The sequence below is a fragment of the Dromiciops gliroides genome, chromosome 3, assembly GCF_019393635.1.
Source record: "Dromiciops gliroides isolate mDroGli1 chromosome 3, mDroGli1.pri, whole genome shotgun sequence".
NCBI lineage: Eukaryota > Metazoa > Chordata > Mammalia > Microbiotheria > Microbiotheriidae > Dromiciops > Dromiciops gliroides.
Window position 1 is genome coordinate 244,843,865 of NC_057863.1, and position 18,554 is coordinate 244,862,418.

At 37.2% G+C, this 18,554-nt stretch overlaps 1 protein-coding gene across 1 annotated transcript in view; it reads right to left on the reverse strand.

Moving 5' to 3' along the window:
• NIPA1 (NIPA magnesium transporter 1) overlaps positions 1-18,554 on the reverse strand; it is a 55,995-nt gene that overhangs the window by 10,998 nt on the left and 26,443 nt on the right. The window contains exon 4 of the mRNA XM_043994354.1: positions 5,827-5,987. Within this exon, the coding sequence (XP_043850289.1) occupies positions 5,827-5,987 (161 nt within the window). The remainder of the gene's footprint in view (positions 1-5,826; positions 5,988-18,554) is intronic.

An 18,554-nucleotide genomic window follows, 5' to 3' on the forward strand; every position in this document is an offset into this window, starting at 1 on the left:
TAATTTTATTTTCATATTTTGACTCTTCCTGATTTAGCTACAAGGACGAAATTTATATCATAAAAGAAATTTGGTGGGACCCTTTTTCTCTCCTCCAGGTTGTTTTTTTGAATGTTTGATAAAATTTGTTTGTAAATTTATCATATCCTGGGGTTTTTTTTTTCCCTTTGGTAGCTCATTTATAATTTATTCAGCTTTTTATGAAATAGGGTTATGTAAGTCTCATATTTCTTGTTCTGTTAATCTGAGGATTTTGTATTTTATAAACATTCATCCATTTTATGTAGATTGTCAGTTTTATTGGCATATAATTGGGCAAAATTGTTTCTAACCCTAATTTACTTTATTTCTTCATTTGTTGTAAATTCTTTTTCATTTTTTATAATGCAGTTAAAAAAACCCAAATTAGGGGCAGCTAGATGGAGCAGTGGATAAAGCACTGGCCCTGGATTCAGGAGGACCTGAGTTCAAAGCCAGCCTCAGACACTTAACACTAGCTGTGTGACCCTGGGCACGTCACTTAACCCCAATTGCCTCACCAAAAAAAAAAAAAGATTGTAAAAAAACCCAAATTAACCACAGGCTTCCCTTTTTTATGTTTTTTCCCCTCAAATGACCTCTTAATTTTATTTATTAGTTAAATGCCTTTTGACTTTCCACTTTATTCAGTCCTTTAATTTTCAAGATTTCTATTTTGATATTTAATTGGGGGCTTTTAATTTGTTGATTTTCTAGGGTTTTTTTTTTTTTTGGTTGTTGTTGCATGCTGAATCCATTGATCATTCTTTCTGTCTCGTTGATTAAATTATATAGAGGCATACATTCCCCCCTAAGGATTGCTTTGGCTAAATTCCAAAACTTCTGGTCTGTTGCTTCATTGTTATCATTACTTTCAAAAAAATTATCTGTCATTTTTTTGATTTGTCCTTTGACCCATCAGTTCTTTAGAATTAAGTTATTTTGTTACAAATAAATTTTAAATGTTTCTTTAGTGACTCAATCTTATTTCACAGTTGTCCATAAAAGATCTGTTTAGTATTTCTATTTTTCTGTATTTTATTTGTGAGGTATTTATGTTCTACTACAAGGCCAATTTTTGTAAAGGTTTCATACACAGCTAAATATAATTATACACCTTTCTGTTCCTCTTCAGTTTTCTCCAGAGGTCCATCATATCCAATGTTTCTAAAATTTTATTCAGGTCTTTAACTTATTTTTTATAAATTGATCATTTAGATTTGTCCAGTTCTGAAAGAGGTACACTGAGGTCCCCTACTATTATAGTTTTATTGTCCATTTCCATTTGTAACTCATTTAAATTTTTTTTAAGCATTTCAGTGCTATTCCATTTAGTGCATATGTGTTAAGTAGCAATATTAATTCGCTGTCTTTGTTATCTTTTGGCATTATATAATTTGTCCTTTTTATCTCTTTTACCCAGGCCAATTTTTATGGGTACCTTGCTTCTTGTCAAGAATGCTAGTCCTGCCTTTTTTACTTTAGCTAAAGCATAACAAAACCTAGCAGGAAGAGTCTGAAATAGAAATTCCATTAAAAGAATAACAAAATGAACAAAATACTTGGTAGCCTAGTTGCCAATACATACAGAGGAACTATATGAAGGCAACTACAAATCACCCTTTACACAAATAAAGATAGACCTAAATAATTGTAGAAATTATTTGCCTTGGCTCTTCGATCAATTAATTATGTTTTTGAGACAGAATAATTTAATTCTAATGAATTGGTAAGTCAAGAACAAAGTAGAGATACAATATGTTAATTTTATTAAAGAAAATGACACTGATAAAACAATAATTTGTCATTGGGGAAAATTCACATCCCAACCACTTTCATCAACAAAAGAGAAAACAGTTCAATTAAAAATAAATAACAAAAAAGAGAAAAGAAGGAAGGGTTGAATGGTGATGATGAAGGAATGTTTTTGTTCCTATTTCAGTATTATTTTTCTTGACATATTCTTTATTTTTTCATCATGAATTCACACTTTCATCATATTGGATGTTAAATGTATTTCTTTTTTCTTTTTCTTTTTTTTTTTTTTTTTTGGTGAGGCAATTGGGGTTAAGTGACTTGCCCAGGGTCACACAGCTAGTAAGTGTTAAGTGTCTGAGGTCGGATTTGAACTCGGGTCCTTCTGAATCCAGGGCTGGTGCTCTATCCACTGTGCCACCTAGATGCCCCATTAAATGTATTTCTGACAAACTGTCCATTTTTTCCAGGTCTAGCCTTGATTATAGCCCATATGTTTTCACTACAATTTTTTCCCCACTTAAAAGTATTTTTTCCCAATTACATGTAAAAATAAGTTTTCAACATTCATTTTTGTAAGGCTTTGTCAACTCTTTATTTTAACTGTGTGAATCTTTTGTGTTTAAAATGTGTTTCTTCTAAACAACATGCTTTGCAATTCATTATGCTCTCCTCTCCTGATTTATGGGTGAGTATTTCCTATTCACATTCACAGTTATGATTATTGATTGTGCATTTCATTGTATCCTATTCTTTTATGCTTTTTCCTCTCTTTGCTTCCTACCTCTTTTCAAAGATGAAGATGGTGATAAGTGAGACATGTGCTCAGCACCAGCACTGGTGTTCTATGCTTTATGTGATTTGCTTCCACTCTCCTGTCCTTCTCTTTTCTTCACCCAGGACTAAATTACAAGTTCTTATCTTTTTTTTAACCCCTCTTATTCACCCTCCATTATTAGAGTTTGTTTTGCTTATGATTAATTCTTCCCTGTTCTTCTCCTCTTTCCCATTCTTCCTGTTTCCCTGTGTGCTTGTTTTTGTTTTCGGGGCTGTGGGGGTTAAGTGACTTGCTCAAGGTCACACAGCTAGTAAGTGTCAAGTGTCTGAGGTCAAATTTGAACTCAGGTACTCTTGAATCCAGGGCCGGTGCTTTATCCACTATGTGACCTAGCTGCCCCCTCTCTGTGTGCTTGTAATCTCTGCTCTGATCATTTCACATGGTTCAAGTAATAACTGTTTCTCCCAGTGCTTCTTCCTTATTTGTAAAGACTTCTACTTGTATACCCAGATTATGTGAGATAATTTCCTACACTTTTCCCCCATTATACCCTAGTGTATTTCTTTTCTCTTTTTCTTTTTTTAAGATGATCAAAACATAACAAAACCACCCTCAGCTCTTCTGTTTTATTTCTCTTCCTCTACAACCCTTGATGATGAAAGAGTTCTGAGGGGACATATACACCTTCTCCCCCATTAGGATGTAAGCATTTCATCGTTTAGTCCCTTCCAATTGCTCACTTATATTTACCTTTTCATGTTTCTCTTGATTCCTACATTTGCATTTCAAAGTTTTTACTCAGTTCTGGTCTTTTCATCAGGAATGCTTAGAAGTCCTTCTCATTAACGGTTCATTTTTCCCCCGGTAGGTTTGCTGGATAAAAATTATTATTTTGTGTGTGTGTGTCTGAGGCAATTGGGGTTAAGTGACTTGCCCAGGGTCACATAGCTAGTAAGTGTCAAGTGTCTGAGGCCGGATTTGAACTCAGGTCCTCCTGAATCCAGGGCTGGTGCTCTATCCATTGTGCCACGTAGCTGCCCCTGGATAAAAATTCTTAATTGAAAAAACCTATTCTTTTGCTTTGTGAAATATTACATTCCTCATTCTCTGTTCCTTTGTTGTTCAATCCTGATGATGGCACCTTGTTACTTGAATTCTTTCTGGCTACTCGCATTATTCTTCCTTTCATCTGAAAGTTCTAGATTTTGGCTATTATATTCATGGGAATTTTCATATGGGAGTTTCTTTTAAGAGGTACCTGGTGAATTATTTTTATTTTCATTTTGTCCTCTGGTGCTAAGAGATCTGGGCAGTTTCTTTAATGGTTTCTTGAAAAGTGATGTCTAGGCCCTTGATTTTGGTCATGGCTTTCAAGTAGTCCATGCTTCTCACTTACATTATCTCTCCTTAATCTGTTTTCTAAGACAGTTATATTTTTTTCTGTTAAAAGTCTTTTATTTTTTTCCAGTTACATGTAAAGACAGTTTTCAAGATTTGTTTATACAAGCTTTCCAATTTCATATTTTTCTCCCTCCCTCCCTTCCCTCCCCCTCACCTAGACAGCAATCTTATATATATATATATATATGTATGTATGTATGTATGTATATATGTATATGTATGTGTATATATGTATGTATATATGTATATATATAACATTAAACATATTTATGTATTAGTCATAAGACAGTTATTTTGATATGAGATATCTTACATTTTCTATTTTTTTCTGTCCTGACTTTGTTTTTAATATTTCTTGTCTCATGAAATCCTTAACTTCCGTTTGGTCCATTCTAATTTCCAAGGAGTCTGTTGCTTAGGTAAAATTTTATACCTTTGTGCTAAACTGTTAATTCTCTTTGCAACCTCAGTTGATGGGATGCCCTAAAATCCATCTGTGAACTCCAGATTAAGAAGCCTTGGATTAGGGAATCTTTTAGGGTCCCTTTCAACTCTGACACTGATTGTCTGAAGCCCTTAATAAGCTACAATGACAATGATGTTGAAACCTTTATGTTCAAGGATATCACTACTTTCAGTGGTCAGAGAAGAGATTTAAAGTTCTGTTCATAAAGGACAGCTAAAATAGCCTTCCCCAAGGTCTCTTCCACCACTTATCTTTTTCCTGCCAATTATGAAAAAAAGAAAGATAACAGAATTTGATTTCACCAATCTTCATGGATTTTCAGAATTATCTTTTTTGTCAGAATGTCTCTTTCTTCCCCCCCAATTATTTATTCTTTTTTTTTGGGGGGTGAGGGTTAAGTGACTTGCCCAGGGCCACACAGCTAGTAAGTGTCATGTGTCTGAAGCCGGATTTGAACTCAGGTCCTCCTGAATCCAGGGCTGGCACTTTATCCACTGGGCCACCTAGCTGCCCACCCCCAATAATTTATTCTATCTTGACTTTATTAGAAGGAAATAAACAGCAGGCAATTTTGTAATCATAATAAGAATTATCTGCATGAAAATTAAATAAACATAAGAAGTGGAGGTAGGGGAACATCCTAGGCCAATTTTACTCAGAATCATTCTTAAACACCTCAAGTGCACCTGTGGTTACTTCAATTATAGTTGCCTCAATAAGCATTTGTTCTGTGCTATTATGTTTTGCACAATCAGTCATGGTGGTGGTATGTAGACATCCATGTTTTTGGAGTACAGGTGCATCATGGTAGCATTTCTGAAGCTGCTGACTGGGCAATATGGTAAAAAAAAAATTCTAGAAAGATGATTAATTTAGAAGAAAACCACATCAGAATCTAAAGTTTGCTTGAGGGACACACAGTTATGAAGTACTTTCCCTTATTTGATTCCAAGTACTATTTTGTATTACATAATTTCTTTTCTCTTTTTTTTTTTCAGGGCAATAAGAGTTAAGTGACTTGCCCAGGGTCCCACAGCTAGTAAGTATCAAGTGTCTGAGACTGGATTTGAACTCAGATCCTCCTGAATCCAGGGCCAGTGCTCTATCCATTGTGCCTGTATCTAGCTGCCCATGTATTACATAATTTCATTCAATCTTGGGAGTGGCTTTTTTTCAACAGTGGACCCACATCAGTTAAGGCTAGCCAAAGAACATATGATCAGACTTCAAAATAGAGACAGATTAGAAAATGATACTATGCAGGTGACTATTATGATATTAGAGAATTATACATATTGAAAATTTTTCTAGAGAATATCACATTAGGAAAATTCTTCAGTAAACTTAAAAACTCAAGTTCCCTTAGGCAACCTCTCTTTCAAAATGTTTAAATAAGGAAATGAGTTACCTGGATTTGTAAGTTTCTCTTCAAGCTCAGCCTGAGTTGTTACGCTTTCAGATTTCGGTGAATGAATGATAAGAACAACAGAACCAGCACAACTTAGCAAACATCCCAACTTGCCCAAGATGTTCAATTTTTCTTTCAGAAGGTAAGAAGCTAAAATAGACCTTCCACAACAAAAAGAAAACGACATTTTTAAAATCAAGCTATTTGTCATAACAGTAATGAATCTTACTTCAGGTCCTACTTTGTTTACATAAGAACCCAAATTTCTTTGTACTTCTTAGTTGTGGGTTTAAGAGACTGAAGGATACACCTGGATCAGTGATTTTGTTTTAAAAGAAACCCATGGATAACAAAACTTCCTTTGCTAATGTGGGTCAATACCTTCTCTGTAACTTGTACCCTTAAAGAGTTGCTCAAGTCCTAATAATTTAACGACTTGTCTAGAGTCACAATGCCAGTATGTGGCAGAGGTAGGACTTGAACCCAGGTCTTCCTGGCTCTGAGGCCAGGTTTATACCTCCTCCACTACATTGTATCTTTTAAAAGAGTTAATAGTAAAAAATTAGAAATTTTCAGAGAAACGAAAAAACAAATATAAACATGACATGACAAACAAATTTTAGTGTTTATGGTATAGTGATGGTGGTGGTGATAGAAATTGAATAGGGTCACTGATCATTTGAGTTCTTCACTCTTCCTTTCTGGTCTACTTGACGAAATTACAAGGTAAAGTAAGAAGTACATAGGAATGATAATAAGATTTTAAAGTCTTAAAGGAAGTATGAATAAATGTTGACAATTTGTTATCACTTTAAGGATCATGAAGAAGCTCTTCCATCAATTTGATGGAATTAAAAGGAGAGTGGCCATTAACTATGGGGCAATTAGGTGGTACAGTGGATAGAATGCCAGGACTGGAGTCAGGAAGACTCATCTTCCCAAGTTCAAATCCAGCCTCAGACGATTACTAGCTGTGTGACCCTGGGCAAGTCACTTCACCCTGTTTGCCTCAGTTTCCTCATCTGTAAAATGAGCTGGAGAAGGAAGTGGCAAACCTCTCCAGGATCTTTGCCAAGAAAACCCCAGAAGGGATCATGGAAAGTTGAACACAAGTAAAAAACCTACTGAACACAGCCATTCTGGCTGAAGGACCATCCATACCCCTGGAGGTCTTTATATAGCCCCTCCCTCCCCATCACCCACATATGTTGGATGCTCAAGGGGATGACTACTCCAGGTTCAAGCTATCTTGTAGGTTTAAATTTATAAAACAAAACTCAGGGCTGCTAGGTGGCTCAGTGGATAAAGCACCGGCCCTGGATTCAGGAGGACCTGAGTTCAAATCCAGCTTCAGACACGACACTTACTAGCAAGTCACTTAACCCTAATTGCCTACCCCTCCCCAAAAAACCCAACAAAACAAAACAAAACAAAAGCTCATGAACCTCCCATAATCATTTTTACCTTCAGTAGTCAGCCAGTTAACACAATTAGCTTAAAGTAAAGGCATAACATGAAAAATAGTAACAAAACATTGTTGCCACAAAGCTGGGCCATGCTGTCCAGAAGACACAACCATTATGAGTGTGAAGAATGGGCACACATGTTGAAGACCCTAGTAGAGAGGCATCCACTTAGGGAATGCATGCTTATGCTAACTCGTGCCTCTAATAGGACCCAAGTTGTCCTTTCTTTTCTCCTGGTGTCCTCATGCTGTTTCACTTTGGGCATCTTTACCAGAAAGGCTGTTCAGCTGTTCTCCACAGCTCTACCTGATTCTGTAACTAGAATCCTTAGGCCTGCTCTCCTGAGTTCAGTGTCTCCTATTGAGGGAATTGCTCTACTTAATGATGTCACTGATGATGGGTGAGGGAGGATAGATGGATGGATGGATTAGGCAAGGGAGGAAAGAAGGAGGGAAAAGGAAAAGGAAATCTCTCTGCCACTAGACTCCAGAAGAAGAACAAAAGAGAAAGGTCAAGACTGCTTCTCTCTCTCTCTCTCTTTTTTTTTTTTCGGGGCAATAGGGGTTAAGTGACTTGCCCAGGGTCACACAGCTAGTAAGTGTTAAGTGTCTGAGACCGGATTTGAACTCAGGTACTCCTGAATCCAGGGCCGGTGCTTTAACCACTGTGCCATCTAGCTGCCCCAAGACTGCTTCTCTCTTAAGAGATGAGTTTCTCTTACACAGCCAACTTTTTTCTCAATTGAGAGGGATGGTTCTTCTCTTGACTGAATCCTTAGCATCTCATCTACAGAATGAGCTTTTTAGCTCATTAAGCTGAAAAAGCATGACTTTTTAAAGGGTGTCAAGGGTATGGTTGATCCTTTAGCTGGACAATAGTTAGCCACCCTATAATTATACCAAATTGATGAAGGAACTTCTTCTTTTTCTTCTTTTTTATGGGGCAATGAGGGTTAAGTGACTTGCCCAGGGTCACACAGCTAGTAAGTGTCAAGTGTCTGAGGCTGGATTTGAACTCAGGTCCTCCTGAATCCAGAGCTAGTGCTTTATCCACTGCACCACCTAGTTGCTCCCGATAGAGGAACTTCTTTCCTACCTCCTAAAGGGTAAATAAAGTATAAATACTTCTTTATTTGCCCTTTAGGACCATAAAACCGCATTGTTTCTGTTACCTGACCTTTATGTCATCAAGTAGGATGGGGAGAACTTGGGTGATTTGGGATCCCTTAATCAAATCTTCCTTCCCCCATATTAAAATAAAACAAAAAAAATTAATAGACTGTCATTTTCCCACTAAATTCTATTTTTTGGTGCTAGCTTAGCAGTTGCCATAGTTGCCTGAGGATCAAGCTAGGTGGCACAGTGGATGGAGTGCTGGTTCTGAAGTCAGGAAAACTCTTCCTGAGTTCAAATCTGGCCTCAGAGACTTACTAACTTTGTGACCCAGAGCAAGGCACTTAACCCTGTTTGCCTCAGTTTCTTCATCTGTAAACTAAACTGGAGAAGGAAATGGCAAACCATTCTAGTATCTTTGCCAAGAAAACCCCAGCCAGAGTCATGAAGACTGGGACACGACTGAAACAAATGAACAACTACAACAAAACAAAGTTGCCAGAGTAAAAATTGAAGACCACCTCACTACAAAATAAGAAGGTTATCTCATATTTGATAAACCATCATAGGTTTACAAAAGTATCACCCATAATTTTAAGAGTTACACTGGCCCTTTAAAATAATGAATATAATCTTACTGTCAATTTGTTTCTTAATTTCCCTATAATGCAACTAGCAGCAAAGGTTTAATTGTGATGATTCTTATGAGAACCTAGATGCTGAAGTCATTTTATAGCTCATTACTTGTTAATATCCTTCTTACATGAAGCTGCTTTGAGACTACTAATCAATTTCTCATGTTTCCCACCTACTATGCGCTCAGCACTTTGTTAATAACACTGTCACATTTATATAGCACTTTTACCCAAGCAAAGTGTTTTCCTCACAAAAAAAAAATGTTGTGAAGTACGTAAATTAAGCACTGTAGGGGACACAGATCTCTGTCTTCCATCAACTAACATAAATGGAACTCTGAGCAAAAAAGCAGATTTGAACTCAACTCAGGTCTTCCTGACTCCAGGCCTGTCATTCCATCCACTAGACCACATGGCTGCCCCTTTATAAGACTAGAGGTTTGGTTTGGGTTTTTTTTTAAACAACATTTTGTCTGCTATAATCAAATGATACCCAGACACAAATATGACTGAACTAAAGAGTCAAAATTATTTTCCTTCTTTTAATTTTTAATAGTCATGACATCATAATAGGAAGGGTCTTAAGAAGGCTTGGAGAAGTCCTGATATTATTTGACAAGTGATTTGGAATATAAAGTTCTGCTAAAGAGAGATACATATGCCACCCTCTGTTCTGTTTTATTACATATACTGTAGGTGTTAAATTAATTCTCCATATTCCACATTAGGGGGAATTGAAGGAAAATAGTAGTGCTAATGATTTAAAAAATATGTATTTTTGGCTTTGGAATGTTATTTCTCTACTGTGTCTGCTGTTCTGAGATTTCACAATACTTAAAACTAGATAACAAGTCAAGTCAACAAGCATTTGTTAAGTACCTACTATGTGCCAGGAACTGTGATCAGTGATGGGACAAGGAAAAGATAGGCAAAAACAGTGCCTGCCCTCAAGAAACTCACATTCTAATGGAAGCATCTCACAATAATCAAGCCTTACTACAAATAGGTCTAGTCTAGAAGAATCTCAGAAGCTGTCCTGCTTCTCTGATCTGTCCCTGCTTAGATCTCTTCCCTTTTTCCTATTTCACTGTGAAGGGACAGCTCCGACATATACAAAAGACCTGACTAAGGCATTTTTAACTCATCTAAATATGCTTGGTTTACACTTCCCCTTCAGAGAGATGATAACTAATGATATGTATGGGTTTAAAAGGCCTTCTTACTATTTTATGGGCTAGAGTAGTGTGAGCATATTTTTACTAAAAAGGACTTAGCTGAGACCAAATGAGAATGTATGTATGTGAAAGTGCTTGGAAATCTACCAAGGGCTCTACACAAATGAAAGATATTAAGCATAACACAACAATGAAACCAAGACTGGTACAATTTGCCAAACTCTAAATGAAAATAATCCTCTATTTGTTAGGATTTCAGTGAACAAATACTTCTTAGGCATAGGAATTCACGATGTAAATAATGTGGCACCTAATCTAGAAACAAGAAATACTGCAAACATTCATCTGAAGCTCTTTGAGAGCCACTTTCAAGAGAAAAGCCAACTGAGAAGAAGGGTAGGTTACATGCCCTTAAAAAAGGAAGAAATAATTCCTCCATCTTCTGAACATTCAAAATAAACTGGTCTGTTAGAAAATACTGAGACTAAAATTTTAGTAATAAACAGTTACAAAAGTGGATAGTGATGTTTATCCCAATCCAGGTGAAACTTCTGTGTTAGAAGACTATGATGGGGGGCAGCTAGGTGGCGCAGTGGATAGAGCGCCAGCCTTAAAGTCAGGAGTACCTGAGTTCAAATCCGGCCTCAGACACATAACACTTACTAGCTGTGTGACCCTGGGCAAGTCACTTAACCCCAATTGACTCACTAAAAGAAAAAAAAATTAAAAAAAAAAAAGAAGACTATGATGATGATAAATGAAGCATCAGAGATAAAGCAACTTTGAAGTTTCTTCTCATATGTGTCAAGTCAGCAAAGATGATGATAAACAAGAGAAACTTCGGAAAGATAGGCATGTTAATACACTATGGTTTGACTATGAAGTAGTTCTGCCATTCTTGGACCCAGAGATAGAATTCATTACTGGGGCTCTGCTCCCCAAAGAGGTCAAAGATATCATTCACACATATATCATATTCAAAGCAGCATTTTGGGGGGGTCAGAGGAAACAGCTATTAACAAAGTAGGTGCCTCCTAATTGGGGAATATCCTGCTTGACAAATTGTGACATTTGAATATCAATGTTGAATGTCATTCAATATGAAATATGAATACAATATTATTGTACCATGAAGAAAGACAAATATGATGAATCCCAAGAAATTCAGGAATATTTCTATGAATTTCAAAGCAAACAGAACCAAGAGAACAATGAATATAAAGGCCACAATAATACAGAAAGGTGGTGGACTACACCCACGGGATACTACATACTCCACTGGACACTTTGATGTGACAGTTTATGTGGCTTAATTGTTTTTCTTTGTGTAACAGAGAATTTGGAGCATGTACAGAACAACCCTCTTGCTTTTGGTCAGTACTGAAGGATTCTGGCCCTTAGGGGACAACGATGAAATCCTCTTTGTTGGCCACTGAGCAGGAAGAACTGCAGAAGATGCAGCAAATGTTTTGTTTTGATAATTTTAACTCAGCCTCCTAAGAAAGTATAATAGTAGTTAAAAGTCATAAATTACTGATTGCTTAAGTCTTGTCAATGAACACGTCTGAGTCTTTGTGTTAAGTATTTCTTTTGTGTGCAGGAAATAAACAGTTGTCTCATGCCTGATATATATTATACACTAAGTAGCCTTTGACTTTCCCTTTTTAGGGAGATCCTAGACATAAACCAAACCTAAGTTTAAACAATTTTCCCCTAGGGCAACAAGGTAAACAAAGAGGAGGAGAAAAGGAACCTGACTCTTCAAGTGGTCAGGCTTCCACCCAAGACTGTATGTCCTGGGGTTATGTGGGTCTAGAACAGATGGGCCTTGTACTGGAGAGGGAGAAGATGCAGAAACCTAGGTGCTCTGGATGCAGTAGTTGCTCTAATTTTTAGATTTTTACAAGGAAAAATCCTGTGAAAAGCAGTATTGGAAATCAGCACGGTTATTTTTTTTAAGCATCAACACATTTTTAAAAGTTGTACGTGTGTTTTTTAATAAAGAAGAAATTGCTGATAATGATGGCTAAAAACCAGATTTATGAGAACAAATCTCATGTGGCAAAAATTGTATTTCACTAGTTGAGAGTTTTTTCCCCGCTCTAGGTTTTTCTCCCTCCTTCAGCTCTTTTTCTAAAAAGAGTGCTTTCTATATCTGTTAGACATTTCAGAGACATGCCAGTGCCAAGAAGCAAAAGTTGTTTTCTTTTACTACAAGATGTTTATTTTAGATTAGTGGCTTTAGAGCAAGAAAGACCTTTAGAGGTCAAGTTTCTGACCATTTCTCATCAACCAGCAAAAACAAAGGTGCTAAAATCCTTAACATTAAAGAGCTAACATGTTAGATTTGTAACATAAACATTTGAATACTAAGTCAGCTATTAAATTTATAAATACCATCTAAATGAAGTAAACTCTACAATTGAAAAGAAAACAGATATAGATATGGGAAGTAACAGAGGACAGGTGGGGAGACACTGTTGTGTTCTAGAAATCTGGGTAGTTAGAGTGGGTAGAGTACTGGGCTTGGAGTGAGGATGACCTGAATTCAAATCCAGTCCAGACACTTACTAGTACTATGACCCTGGACAAATCATTTAACCTCTCTGTGCCTCAGTTTCCTCATCTGAAAAATGAGGATAATAATAACACTTATTTGCCAGCATTGCTGTGAAGATAAAATGTGATATCTGTAAAAAATAATTGCCAGGAATTTTTTTTTAATGTACAACAATGGACAAAGCAAATTGAAGCCTCATCTGTAAGTCAGCTAAGTAGAGGGAAAATTGAACTGGCCTGGGGATAAGGAAGCTTATACTCTCCTCCCAGCACTGCTATCAACTATCTTTATGACCTTGATAAATCTTTCCAACCTCTTTGGACTTCAGTTTCTTCATCTGTAAAAACGAATGGACTGGAGGTGGCTAAGTGGTACAGTGGATAAAGCACCGGCCCTGGATTCAGGAGTACCTGAGTTCAAATCCAGCCTCAGACACTTGACACTTATTAGCTGTGTGACCCTGGACAAGTCACTTAACCTCCATTGCGCCACAAAAACAAACAAACAAAAAATGAATGGACTAGGTGGCGCAATAGATAACGCACTGGCCCTGGATTTAGGAGGACCTGAATTCAAATCCAGCCTCAGACACTTGACACTTATTAGCTGTGTGACCCTGGGCAAGTCACTTAACCCTCATTGCCCTTCAAAAAACCAAAACAAAACAAAACAAAAAATGCAATGGACTGGTCTACATGTTCTTTAAGATTCCTTTCAATCCTATGATTTTATAACTTGGAGTTCATTTGTGCCTTTAGTTGTAGCAAAACAAAAGCTAGGACAGTCAGCATAAAATTATATGACAGAAGAAAGTGGTTTATGACTTATGATGACAGCTATTCTCCATCTCTGCTGAGATTCACTTATAAGGTACAGGGGTTCATAACCTGTGACCTGTGGACCCCCAAAGATTTCAGGGGGTCCTTGATAATGGATGGGCAAAAATTACATCTTTATTTTCACTAATCTCTAACTGAAATTTAGCATTTAAATATTTTTTAAATTTTTCATAAGATTGATGAGGTGGTCCATGACACACAAAAAAGGTTAAGAATCCTTGATGAAGAAGGAAGAATCTAATGATGTGGCAAAAATAATAGCTACTTGAAAGTTACCCAGAAGCTCCTATAAAGTTTCAAGTTTGGATTTTGTGGAATCTTAGGAATTCTTAAAATATGGTGTTTGATTACATATCAAATACTGCTGTTATGTGTAAGCAGATGAGATTTCTAAAAATAAATAAATAATGAATATCTATCTTAAAATGGCTTTTTTTTTTTGCATAATTCTGATATTTGTTAAGAGACAAGATGGAAGAGTGGTAGGAACCTGTGCAGTTTAGCTCCTATCCACAAAACTCCTCTAAACAGATTTGGAATATGTGCCAGACTGAATTCTGATGGGGAAATCTAGAAAAGGTCATGTGTCCAACCCAGCTTGACATAAGGAGTGAAATTGGAAGGTCTATAGACACTGGAGACTGGTGTCATTCAGGAACATGTCTTCCACGGAACATACCAGCATCCAAGGGAGAAGCTGTGCACTTGGCGAGAGCCACTGGAGCTGTACTGGGGCATTGCAACAGGGATAGGTGTGAGCACTACATTTTGTTACATATTAACCAGCTTTGGGTCACCCACCCACGGCAGACAGACAGACAGACTTATGCACCAAGGTGGCATTCCTGGATGGGGAGGCCCTGAGAAGTAGAATGAGAAAGGAGGAAGTTTAAAATCAAGCTGTAGCAATAGCAATAGCAACAGCAACAGCAGCAGCACTGATGTGGCTCCGACCCCAAGGGTAGAACAGGGTCCCATTTCTGGCATCTAGCTCAGCATACAGAGGAAGAACTAGGGCAGGAATCCTAGACCAAAAGTTAGCCTACAACTTCATCACTAAGAACCATCAGAGTTTACTAGCTGACTGACCAGGGCTGATTCCAGCAACAGTCCATTAGGTGCTTGTAGAGCTCAGACCAAGGAGGAAACAGGTTTTACCCTGGATCAGGTTACTCTGTGAGCACTGGTAGTTTGCAGCTCCCCAGATCATCCCTGAGTTCCTAAAATAACACAACACTTAATACTCCAAGAAAGTAGCAACAGGATCAGCCCAGACCTTCCTTCCAGAAGTACAACAGAACCCAGCCCCATTATTAAGTCTAAAGGCAGGTAAAGGTTGGAAGAAAGAACAAACAAACAGAGAACCCTATCATAAAGTATCATGGTGGCAGAGAAGCTCAAAACATAAACCTAGAAGAAGAGAACGACTTCAAAACATCTAGAAACAAAGCCTCAGAAAAAAACAGAGCCTGGGCAAAAATTCAACTTGAATTCCAGGAAGAAATGAGGCAAAAGTTTAAAATAGTTTAATATTTTTTTGGCAAAGAAAAGTGTTTTAGGAGAAAATTAGAAAAGAATTGAGAGCTATGAAAGAAAGAATTGAAAGGGAATTAACAGCTTGGCACAAGAGTACAAGACCTTGACCAAGCAGCAAACATCTTGAAAATTAGAAGGGACCAATTAGAAACCAATGTTTCCATGAGACAACAAGAAGTATTAAAACAAAGTCAAAAGGCTGAAAAAAAAAAGAAGAAAATGTAAGATATCTCAAAGCAAAAACAACTGACATAGAAAACAAATCAAGGAGATGAAATTTAAGAATCATTGCACTATCTGAATTTCATAACCAAAAAAAAGAGCCTTGACATCCTATTTGAAGAAATCTTAAAAACAACAGCCCACATCTATTGGAACCAGAGGGCCACCTGGAAATGAAAAAAATCCATTTCCAGAAAGAAACCTCAAAATAAAAACTCACGGGAACATGACAGTCAAATTCAGAACTTCCAGGTCAAAGAAAAAATACTGCAAAGTATCCAAAAAGAAAGAATTAAAATATGAAGGATTCATAGTCAGGATCACACATGATTTAGTAGCCACCACTATAAAGAAGCAGAGAATCTGTAATGCAATATTCCAGAAAGCAAAGGATATGATCTTACAGCCAAGAATAACTTACCCAGCAAAACTGAGTAAAACGATACAGGGAAAATGTACCTTTAATGAAATAAAGGACTTCCAAGCATTCCTAATGAAAAGATCAGAGCTGGGGAGAAACCTTGCACTGGAAACACAGGAGTAAAGAGCAACATGAAAAGGCAAACATGAATGAACAACAATAAAGGACTAGACTAGAAGAAACTGCTTACATTCAAATATAGGGAGATGATACATGTGTCTTCTCTCATCCCTATTATAATCAAGAGTCGTAGAGGCAGTCCAATTATACAAGGCTTGGGAGTAGTTCTTTTATGTCTTGGAGTTCTTAAAAGAATGGAAAGGGAAGAGGAATACACTGAGGGAACTAGGGCTTGGGGGAAAAGGGAAGGGAAAGTTAGAGAAAATTATCTCATACAATCAGGATGTACAAGGAGATATCTATACTAATAAGGAGTGGAGCAATGCCTGACACCTGCTCCCTGCTCCCATAAGAATTGGTCAAAGGAGACCATACATACATATACACATACATATACTTACATGTGCGGTTAGGTATAGAAATACATTTCACTCAACAGCGAAATAGGAGGGAAAAGGGAAAAGGGGGAATATAAGGGAGGACTGATTAAGGGAGGGATTAGTTCTAAGCAAAACAAACTCTAAAGATGTACAAAAATGTTTATAGCTTTTTGAGGCAGTAAAGAATAAGAATCTGAGGGAGAGATCAGAAATTGGGGGAAGAATGAAGGAGGTATGGTTATATAAATGTGATGGATGACTATCATGCTGATCTCTCATCAGCAAAATAACCAATCACAATTCCAGAAGACTAATGATAAAACATGTTATCTGCCTAATGAGAGTGGGAACTCAGAATACAGAAACAGAGAATGGGGGGGGGGGCGGGATGGTCAATGTGGAAATTTGTTTTGATTGACTAAACATGTTTCTAATTGGTTTTGTTTTTCTTATGTTCTCAAATGGGGGAGAGTAGTGGGGTAGGAGAGTATAAAGGGAGATTTTGGCTAATTAAAACAAATAAAATTGTTTTTTTGTTTTTGTTTTTGTGGGGCAATGAGGGTTAAGTGACTTGCCCAGGATCACACAGTTAGTGTCAAGTGTCTGAGGCCAGATTTGAAGTCAGGTCCTCCTGAATGCAGGGCTGGTGCTTTATCCACTGTGCCACCTGGCTGCTCCCAAAATGAATATTTTTTGAAAGGCTACTCATGTTGTTTCTATAAGCCACACAAGAAAATCACTCACTCTATAAAAGTGTGTATGTATACATGTATCCACGTATCTCTATGCAAAAGGGAAAATTTATCACTTTTTAAAGAATTTTTATATAAGTAGTTTTATAAAATTTTGAATGAAATTCTGTTGTTTAAATGAGTGAAGAATGGAATGAATGAACTTGTGCAGTATTCCTGTGTGAAATAAGGCTTGCAGCTGGTGAGTTTACAGAATACTTGGAACAGTAACATTTCCAGTATAACTGATTAAACATTAATAGTTAACCAAATGACAATGAGGTTCCTTAATGAGAAATTATGTAATATATAAATGAAAACATATTTATGAAGTGCTTACTATGTATCATACACTGGACTAAGTATATGTTAATATACATCCAATATCTATGATATCATGATATCTTATATCATGATATCTTATATCATTGATATAAGTATTCTTCTCACTGACACATACAACTCTTATATGATACTTAGTAGATAGTCTTTCAGTCAGTTAGCTAAGTGACTAGCTTTATTAAAGTCAACTAGCTTTATTAAGTGCCTACTATGTGCCAAGTGAGGCAGCTAGACAGCTCACTGTGCCTGCAGCCAAGAACACTGGAAGGGTAGGAAAGGGCCACATTAGAAAAGGCTTTAAAAGCCAAGCAAAGGATTTTACATTTGGTCCTGAAACCAATAGGGAACCACTGGAGTTTATTGAATGGGGGGGGGGGGTATGGTCAGACCTATGTTTTAAGAAGATTGATTTGAAGTTGTTGCAGCCAAAATTTCATCATGCTGCAGTCATACTGGTAGTGAGCCTTTCCAAACTTAGTTAGGCTGACCCTCCAACAAAGAACACTCAGTTCTTCACTAGGCCTACAGCCAAAACCTTTCCACTTTGGTAAGAACTGCCAAAGTTTGTGATCCATAGGCAGAGACTTTGAGAATTCAGCCAGTTTTTTGACCAAGTGAACAATCTGACCAAAGGTGCAAAGGTAGGAAAGTTGAATGTTTGCTAGGAGAACAAATAGTGGAGTCTGGCTGGCACATAAGACTTTTAAAAGAAAGGGAGCAGGGGGAGGGAGGGGGCAGCTAGATGGCGCAGTGGTAAAGTACTGGCCCTGGATTCAGGAGTACCTGAGTTCAAATCCAGCCTCGGACACTTGACACTTACTAGCTGTGTGACCCTGGGCAAGTCACTTAACCCTCATTGCCCTGCAAAAAAAAAAAAGAAAGAAAGAAAGAAAGGGAGTGGTAGAAGATACACCTAGAAAGGTAGGCTGCCAAACAAGGGAAGTTTTTTTTTGTTTTTGTTTTTTTTAAATAACGGTCTAAAGGGTCTGAACATTTAGTAAGCAATAGTGAAGTAGTGGCAGTTTTTGAGCAGAATATCTATCTCAGTGGTGCAATGAGTGGAGCCCTGGGGTCAGGAAGACCTGAGTTCAAATCTGGCCTTAGATTCTTACTTAGTCATGTGACCCTGGGTAAGTCATTTAACCTTTTGTTTGCCTCATTTTCTCATCTATAAAATAGGCATAATAAT